At 48.0% G+C, this 9,653-nt stretch overlaps 1 protein-coding gene across 1 annotated transcript; it reads left to right on the forward strand.

The window, feature by feature from the left end:
* The first annotated feature begins 2,002 nt into the window (after positions 1 to 2,002).
* LOC114665455 (phosphoinositide-interacting protein-like) lies at positions 2,003 to 7,252 on the forward strand. The gene is made up of 2 exons (XM_028820047.2): positions 2,003 to 2,089; positions 6,086 to 7,252. Exon 2 carries the CDS (start codon positions 6,110 to 6,112, stop codon positions 6,506 to 6,508), a length of 399 nt encoding a protein of 132 aa, XP_028675880.1. The 5' UTR covers positions 2,003 to 2,089; positions 6,086 to 6,109; the 3' UTR covers positions 6,509 to 7,252.
* The last annotated feature ends 2,401 nt before the right edge of the window (positions 7,253 to 9,653 follow it).

Here is a 9,653-nt window from a genome sequence, read left to right on the forward strand (position 1 = left end):
ATGCTGCAGTGGGATTAAGTGGTCCTGAAGACGGACGGCCAGGCCAGTAGATTGACGACACTTAGCGGGCAGCATGGTGGCACACTTCCAGCGAAAAGAAAACTGAGCTTCACAGGCCCCCGTTAAATGCTGCGTGGTCCCCGACTGTCGGGGGGGTATCCTGCCACCGTCCCACTACACTGAAGTTGCTTCTTTACCAGCTTGTGTGCTTTCTTGACTAAGCGCCACTTCATTCTGGGGGCAGCTGGTGCTTTACCAGTGAAGTTGGGTCTTTGTGCTTTGAAAAACGTCTTAATATGTTCAAAAAAAAAAAATCTTTATGGTGGTCTAGCTACGTAACGGGACCCTAAGAGAACCTTACGCAGTGAGAGTCCTCTTAAAATAGGACGCCATTGTCATCTCACAAATCTGTCACCACCTCTTCACTGAATGTCTATGGACTGCCGCCAGTTATGGATCTACACAAATGAAGGGTCTGAGATGGGCTCCTCTATGGCATCGCTCAGAAGGACCACTGTGGCCCCTTTCATTTTTACAAGTCTGGGGTCGAATGTGATTGTGTTCACCCTGTGGTGGGCCCACGTCCTGTCCTTGCTCCCTATGACTGCTGGGATAGGCACCATAGACAGACAGAGGGCTGAAAGGCACTACATGACAGACGGGACTTTAACTGAGTTGGGAGCATGCGATGACAGCGCGTCGCCGTGCCCACCACACGACGTACCACCTGGATTGGGACCCGAGTGCAGTGGGTGACACCTTGGCACCACACTGGAACAGTGGCTGCAGTGCCAGTCCTGCCACCAACCCCTGAGTTTTCCCTGTAAGTTAGGGGACCTGCCCGCGTGGCACACCCAGGACGGGGCAATTGCAGGTTGAGGGTCTTTCTTGCTGAAGGGCCCAGCGGAGTGAAATCACTTGTGGCGTTCAACGGGACTCGAACTGAACTGGCACAGCTCCTTAGCCTCAGAACTGGCACTCGGCCCTTTTAAAATAAATAAATACACACACACCAGAGAGGCTGAAAAAGGAGGACAAGTTAACAAAGAAAAACTCAACATCAGCGGCCACAGTGAGGCGCTATACTTCAGCTGAAAGTCCTCGGGGTCCGCGAGAGGAGGCGCTTCATTGTCCATAATGGCACCCAGTTCTCTCCTTCGCTGGTACGTCCTGGGGGTCCGGACTGCCTCCCTTGTTGATTTCGGTGGTCTTCTCTGTTACTGGCCATCCCAGAGTTGTAGAACACATAATGGAGGTCACTGCCCACTTTAAAGGGGACCCCTCCGAGACCACTCGGATAAACGGGACTGTGAAGATGGACACCATTTGGCCTTTTTCAGGTTCATCAATGACACAAGGCGTCTGAGTCAAAGCCACCATGTCGTGCTGCGGGTGGCACGGTGGGGTGATGATGCCCTGATGTTCTCTGTGTGGAGTTTGCGTGTTCTGCTGGTGTCTTGAGGGTTTTTCTTCAGTTTTCCTCCAACATTCAAGAATGTTGTGCACATTTAGGTTAAGGGTCCCGTGTGTGTGTGGAGGCCTCCTGCCTTACGCCAGGGCTGCAGGGACAGGCTCTGCTCCCCCACGCCCCTCAGTGGATGTGACATATTGTCGTGTCGTGTCGTTTTAGAGTCCCATACAGTAAAATGTGGACATTCGGCGGGTTGAGAAAGCAAAGCCGGCATTTCGTGACCCCCCCTCGCCGTTCACCAACCCCCCCAGGATTCGTTATGATCAGCGAGTGAGGGTCCGGCTATGCAACGGACGACTGCCAATCGATTACTGGCGATGCCTGCATCGGTTTCAGTAGCCGCCTTCATTCTAACATTTCTGGTTGTAAGAGGACACCCAAACCCCCCCACACGACATCTTGTGCGTCTCCGAGACCGACCTGTGCGAGCGATTGGCTTCCAGATTCTCTCTTGGGGTTTTGTTGTCTTGATGAGTGGGATAGCACTTACCACGTGATTAGTGCGGGGGGGTCCCGGCTGGGTGTATCCCGTTGGCGCTCCGCAGTTGAGCACGAAGCGCAGAGCAGGCGATGCAGGAGCCGCCGAGCAGCTAAGAGAGCATCGCGAGCCGCGCCCAGGTGAGTGTCGACCCCCGCGTTACTCGTCCGGACCCCTCGGTGTTTGTAGAGCCTGCCTGTACTTTCGGTACCTCTGAGACTTTCACGAGCTGCCCGCCCCCGACGACTGAAGTCTGCCAGGCTGCACTCCGACGAGCCGCTTCGGCCCCAAATCTTTTTTTTTTTTTTTAGTCTCGCGCCCCGCTCGTTGTCTTTGAGGGGTCTGCACCTTCTCCGCGGGTGGACTTTCGATTTCTTCCACAAACATGCGGGTGCGGCTGTGGACCCCTCAACAGACTGTAGCGCCCCGTCCTGCACTCTTTAGCTGACTTGCGCCCGGTGTTGCCTGGAGAGGCTCCGGCTGCCCGAGCCCCCCGAACTGGTTTAAGCCGGTTTGGCAATGTCACGGTGGTCTACGGCACTTCATGTGCTCTTGGACCTTCACCTATAAATGTTTCGGGGGTCTCCGTAAACTCCACAGACCTCGTGTAAGTCACTCGTTTGGTGACCGTGTGCCCGGCGGTGTTCTGGCATCTCGTGCGCACCGGGCAAAGGCTGGCACTCTTAAAAATGGAGGGTTGCGGGGTGAAGGGGGCATTTTTGGTTTCCAACAGAACCCTCCACGTGAATGTCCCAACAGATCTGTGAAATCCAAGAGGGGCTTCTGGTATGTGCGCATCCCGACTGGGTGGTCTTGATCTGTCATATCCCGCGGGTCGCCTATTGGACATTAAAGGGGTCTGTTTATGTCACATATTGGGGGCCAACTTCACATGCAGATAAAACTTCAAGGAATGAAATGTCGAGCGGTGGTTCATCCAGCAGTCACGCCGCCCTCTATAGCGCCTTTACAGAACCGTTACCTGCAGGAGGGTACCGTCGTGAAGTCGGTCAGATATCGGCAATTTAAATGCAAGCACAAATGCCGTTAGAATAACGTCAAAGTACAGATAGGTGGCGCTGCAGGCCAATTTCGGACAAAAAATAAATGAACAAAAATGCCGTGAAATAAAGAAAACATAACATCATGGCACGCGAGTATACGTTTTGTTTTCTATTCCTTTATGTATTTAATTATTTCTTCATGTATTTATTCGGTGACTCCGCACACAACAGAAGCCCCGCAAGGTGACCCGTCACTTTCACACGTCAAAGCGGAGAGGGCGGGCCCTAGCGAGTCCTGTCTTTTGATTGGTGAATCGTCGGTAGCCCGGATGTAAACCTTCGTCCATGGTGCTCCTCACTTGTAGATTCCTGTTGATGAATTCGGAGTTTCTTGAATTGAAGTCGCCACCTCGTGCGGCCATCATGGGCAGCTTTTTGCTTTTTCATGCACTCGTGTCCAAAAACTTTGAACTGCGCATGAGCCGCACGATCCTCAAATCAAGTGAAGCGCACACGTCCTCCTGCCCCACCTTGACGCTGATTGGTCATTTGCTGCAATCACTTTTGGCTGATTGGCCTTGAAACGAAATGCAAGGCACTCGGAGCTGCCGCTAAGCGAAAAGCAAAACGTTACGAGCCGCGATCTCTGGACGCGAATTCACAGGCAGCGCCGCACTGGCGATCAGTCGGTCGTGTCGTCGATCCGTTTTTAATGTCCGCTCGGTAAGCCGCCACAAAATGAAAGGCACCACACGAATTGCACTGAGTTGGGTTGCAATTCGTTTTGAAAAAAAAAAAAGAATCTTCCATACTTTCTGTCAATGTGCAACAAAACTGTGGAGTAATATTCCTAAAATATTAGAAACGCCAGAAAGGGGGATTTTTAAAAATGGCAAATGAAAACATACTTGCATATTCTTGCTTTTAATGGACTTTATTACATTTCGTATTCAATTGTTTTTTTTTGTCATTCCAACATTTGTAGTAATAAAATACATTTTGCATTTCTCATTCCAACAGATGGCACATCACAAACATTAACCCAGCAATACCTATGAGGTCAGTCACATAACACCCCCAATGTCGGTCATGAAACACCCGTACACTACGGTTAAGATTAGGTGGGGGGGGGAGTGGGGGTATCTGACTGGGACGGTGTTTCATGAGTGATGTTATGGACATTATGTGACCTACGTTGTGCCTATCGTGGGCTGCAGTTAGACTCGTCTTGTTTTCACAAGTAACCCACCAAATGGCATATACCAGAGGCATGTGTATTGCATTTTATCATTCCAACAAATGGTGCATCTCAAACATTAGCTCTAATTTTACGTTTCATTTCATTACTACAAATGTTTGTGCCATCTGGTGGAATGACTAATGCACTTTATTACGATGTCCCACCCAATGCCTTCTAAAAGACAGCGCACTGCAAACGTTAACGCGGAGGTCTGCAATGATTACTTAGACGGGTGGCACAGCTGGTGGTGGTTGGTTTTGTACCTTTTAGTAAGACCCTCTCCGTTTACATTGTTTGCTTCCTCTTGGCTTAAGTTTGGCTTGGATCTTGCTGACAAGCGCCCCCTACAGGTGGACAGGGGGTGGAAATCCGAAATTCTCAGAGAAAAGTCCACGCGGACACAGGGAGACTGTGGTACGTCTATGCTGTGCCCGACCTGGGATTTGACCCTTGGACACTGGAGCCGTGAGCCTATCATCATCATCATCTTTATTATTAATATTTTTGAAGCTGTTTTTGTAACATAACATGAAATGGTCCTGTTGGGGTGGAGTGTTCCTTTATGAACGTCTGCCTCGTCTCCAAGTAAGGATCAGGCGGCACGAAGACTCCTGATAATAAGACGTTTGCACGTCGACCGATGAGCCGGCTCGTCTCTGACATTTGCACAATGATGATAATTTCGAGCTCATTATGTTGGAATACGCACTGCATTTCCGAGCTTAATTCAGAGCTCTGGCGCCTGTCACCAGTCGCTGGCACCGGCGGTTGGCTAAAAATATTCATTTCACCTGCGATCCTCTTGAAGGGAAAAGTCACACAAAAAGAAAAGCCTGAACAACGCTCGATAAAACCCAGCGGCCACACGCCTTTCTTCTGGGTGCCACGAGCTGTTATCATGCCAGTCACACCCCCTTTTATTATGTTAGTCACCCCATTATCATGCCAGTCACCCCTTATCGTGCCAGTTACCCCTTTTATTATGCCAGCCACCCCCTTATCATGCCAGTCACCCCCCTTTTATTATGCTAGTCACCCTCTTTTATTATGCCAGTCACCCCTTTATCATGCCACTCACCCCTTTATTATGTTAGTCACCCCATTATCATGCCAGTTACCCCTTTTTATTATGCCAGTCACCTCTTATCATGCCAGTTACCCCCTTTTATTATGCCAGTCATCCCCATTATCATGCCAGTCACCCCCCCCTTTTAATATGCCAGTCACCCCCTTTTATTATGTTAGTCACCCCCATTATCATGTCAGTCACCCCTTATCGTGCCAATTACCCCCTTTTATTATGCCAGTCATCTCTTATCATGCCAGTTACCCCCTTTTATTATGCCAGTCATCCCCATTATCATGCCAGTCACCCCCCCTTTTATTATACCAGTCACCCCTTCATCATGCCATTCACCCCCTTTATTATGCTAGTCACCCCCTTTTATCATGCCACTCACCCCATCATGCCTGTCAACCTCTTCCCTTATGCCATTCACCCCACTTCTCATACAGCTGTAATACCACAAAAGACCCCAAAATGCCAGTTACTTGTGGGGTGGTGCTGTGTGCCAACTGGGGGGGGGGCTCCACTTGTGTAGTGTTCAGTGCCACTCGTAATTCTGAGGGGGATGAGAGAAATCGGTTGTAAACGGGCAGTGCCAGCTCCATTTGGATGGATCATTGGTCTCGACCCTCCGTGGTGTTGTTAATGGAGCGGTCAGCACAGTAAGCCGACTGGAGTGTGGGGGGGGGGTCCAGTGTGGGGGAGAGTCTGCTCTTAGAGTGAGGGGTCTTCACTTATCTGTGGCTGTTTGAGCCCGTCTCCTCACGAGTGCCCGCCGCCTCTCTCGTGTCTCTCACGTCCTTCTCCCTTTGCTCCTCCCTCACAGGACGGACAGGCAGCTCGGCCCAGGATGGAGATAAACTTGGAGAGCATCGGCCTCGGAGAGCAGTCGCGCTCGCAGTCCAAGGACCTGCTGACCTTTCAGACCGAGAGCACGGTCTTCAGCTTGTCCAGGAGCGAGTCCCTGTGGACCACCGAGTCCCGCAGCGCCTGGGAGACCTACCACAAGCCCATCGTGGTCATGTCCATCGGCGGAGCCATCTTTCTGTGCGGAGTCATCCTGACAGGCTTGCATTTTGCCAAAAAATACGAAAGGGCCACCATGATCTTCGGGCCCGGGTTCCTGTCCCTCGGGCTGATCGTTCTTGTCACCGGACTGGTGTGGGTCCCCATCATGAAGGAGAAGCGCAAGCAGAAGTCCGTCTCCAGGCTCTTCAGCAGCTACAAGCCCCCGTTTTTCCATTTCTAACTGCTGTAACGTTTAGAGGGGAAAATCACAAAGCGGCGGACAGCAGAGAGCAGCAGGTGGAGGAGTCGAGTTGGCAGGGAGACGGCGGGCACTCGTGGACTCACCTCGGGCTCGGACCCCGGAGCTTTGCTTTTGAGTTTCTTTGTCAAAACGAAGCCATAAATAAAGAGGCAAAAAGACGAGAAGAGACACAAACGTTTGGAATCCTTCACGTCTGCTTTGGGTTCACAAGAAATATCTTTATTTTATATAGCGCCTTTCCACAGCGAATATGCTTCATAAACCGTAAAACAAAATAGAGTATACTTGATGACCTTTATTTACAATCACCTTGGGGTGACTCTGGGAAAAAACTGAACCTGCAGTCTCATTATTTTATATATAGCGCCTTTCATTGGCAAACGGGGCTCGAAAGAAACTTAGCAGTACAAAGGTGCGCTGTCATGGATGACCTTTATTGGCTTCCACAATTCATCTGGAGTAACTGTGCAGCCTTGTGATTTTTATATAGCGCCTTTCTGTAAGGGTCTCGAGGAGCAGCAGAAAGGAGCTCGGCATTTATAGAGTGCGGCCTCACGGATCAGCGCCACTCTGCAGTAAGCCTGAAACCTGCCGTCTGGTGGGGTTTCTATAGCGCCTTTCTAGCGGGAACCCCACCCCAGGGCACGTCACGAGTACAAAGTGTCACATGACGGCGCACCTTTGTTTATTGGGTTACAAGATTTATGGGGGGGCGGTAACTCTGCTAAAGTGAATTGTGATTTTTATTTTATATAGCGCCTTTCTAAAGTGAACATGGGCCTCAAGAAACTTTGGGAGTACAAAAGTATTGTTTAATGTCGGGGCACCTGCCACTTTGTCACCCAATATGTCACCTGCTCTGTAGGGACATCGGCGTCAAGGAACTGCAGGAGGGGCTTATCAGCGGCTGAGTTTGGTCACGTGACTCGGCGGTGCGCAGGTGTGATGCTTTATGGCACCGTTGTGTGGAGGACAAGAATCACGGAGTGGATTAACGTTCAGTCTTTGATCCTTTATGACGTTACGTAATTTGGCTTGTGATCCTGTATAGCGCCTTTCTGGAGTGAACACCACCTAAGGCACTTCATCAGTATAAAGTAATATATAATGAGGTACCTTTCTTTCTTTCTTTCTTTCTTTCTTTCTTTCTTTCTTTCTTTCTTGGCTTTGCGTGATTCTTCTTCTTTTTTTTCTTTATAGCTTCTTTCTAAAGTGAACGAGGGTCTCAAGAAGTGACGTATTAAATGACGTTTTCTCAGATGACGTTTCATTTATTCGGTGGTTGTGCTACACGCTGAGCCAGCAGCCTTGTCATTTTATGGTGCCTTCCTATAGCGAGTGGCGGACTCACAGACATATTGATCCTTGCTCACTGTAGAAAGGCGCTATATATATATATGTGTGTGTGTGTGTTTAAAGATTATTATTTTAAGAGTGAAGTTCAATAAAGTGTGACTGATTCTTTCCTACTTGCACGTGTCGTCTGTTCACTGAACTGAGATGGCTGAGCTCCCCGTTTATCCCATTTAAGCGTCGCGTACATTAAGAAGAGATGGCGTGACGTTCTGTGCCGCCTTCACCAGCGTCTGCCCGGGTTTATGAGGCTGAGCCGAGCAGGTGCTGTGCCAGGTGACATGATTTGTCATTTTTTAAATTTTTTCTCTCATACATTTTTCATTTTATGTTTTCATTCAATCTTATTTTATATTTATGTAAATGTACACTTTTTATTAATATTGTTTGTTGATTTTTATTTTTCTTATACGTGTTCTGTTAAATCCTTCTGTTCTGTGGGTGGAGCTTGTGGAGGTGGCGCCTCCCGATGAGGTCACTGCTGAAGCTCCGCCCTCACCCTGGATAGTCCGACTGAAGTTCGAGGGTCTGCAGGGTGACCTTCAGTGAGGGTCGTGGATTTCCGTTTATTACGGTGCCAGTTGTTTTTACATTTTCTGTGTGTTTTATTTATTTTTTAATTCTTTGTGTTTGTAAGAATTCTTTCAGTTTTATTTGTTCAGCGCCCCCTAACTCAGCAGTTCCAGAAACCCCCACATATGTTATACCGTTGGACTCGTCTTGATGTTTAGTTATGGAAGACATTGAACTTTTTGGGATGCCCCCCCCAAACGTCCCCCCAGTTTGGGTCCATTACACACTAACAGGTGACTTCAGCAAAAATGATCAGAAGAACTTGAGGTTGTGCAGTTGTGCCACATCACCCGCCCCCCCCCCCCCAGGTGGTCTGTCCCCCAATGGGATGCTTCACAAAATGGGGGTCAGTAAAATCGTCACCTGGAGTGTCTGTTTAGGGCATTTTGAGGTCACAAATAAAATCAGCTGGATATTTGATTCTTCAGCGGTGGTCCTAACACTCTAGGAGCCCCTCAAGCCTCAGCGCGTGGCGTGGTTTGACTCCTTTACTAGCCCTCTAAGGACCACAATCAGGGGTGACAAGTGACACATTCTGATACAATCGAGAATATTTAGACTTGGGTTATGAAAACAGGAGGCCACATTGTCATATTTCAAATGTTGGAGACAAATCTTCTTGTTTGTTATTTACGTCAGCCCCTGAAGTAAAGCTTTAAATGTGAATGTCCCCTTGGGATTAATAAAGTATCTTATCTATCTATCTATCTATCTATCTGTTATATAGTGCCTTTCACATCTATCTATCTATCTATCTATTTATCTATCTATCTCTATCTATCTATCTATCTATCTAATCCTGCCTACTATACCAAATTCTATCTATCTATCTATCTATCTATCTATCTATCTATCTATCTATCTATCTATCTATCTATCTATCTATCTATCTAATCCTGCCTACTATACCAAATTCTATCTATCTATCTATCTATCTATCTATCTATCTATCTATCTATCTATCTATCTATCTATCTATCTAATCCTGCCTACTATACCAAATTCTATCTATCTATCTATCTATCTATCTATCTATCTATCTATCTATCTATCTATCTATCTATCTAATCCTGCCTACTATGCCAAATTCTATCTATCTATCTATCTATCTATCTATCTATCTATCTATCTATCTATCTATCTATCTATCTATCTATCTATCTATCTAATCCTGCCTACTATACCAAATTCTATCTAT

Source organism: Erpetoichthys calabaricus, chromosome 14 (genome assembly GCF_900747795.2).
Source record: "Erpetoichthys calabaricus chromosome 14, fErpCal1.3, whole genome shotgun sequence".
Classification (NCBI taxonomy): domain Eukaryota; kingdom Metazoa; phylum Chordata; class Cladistia; order Polypteriformes; family Polypteridae; genus Erpetoichthys; species Erpetoichthys calabaricus.

What these genes read in the sequence shown, in the direction of transcription:
- LOC114665455 (XM_028820047.2), top strand. Translation starts at nt 6,110, where the DNA reads ATGGAGATAAACTTGGAGAGCATCGGCCTCGGAGAGCAGTCGCGCTCG.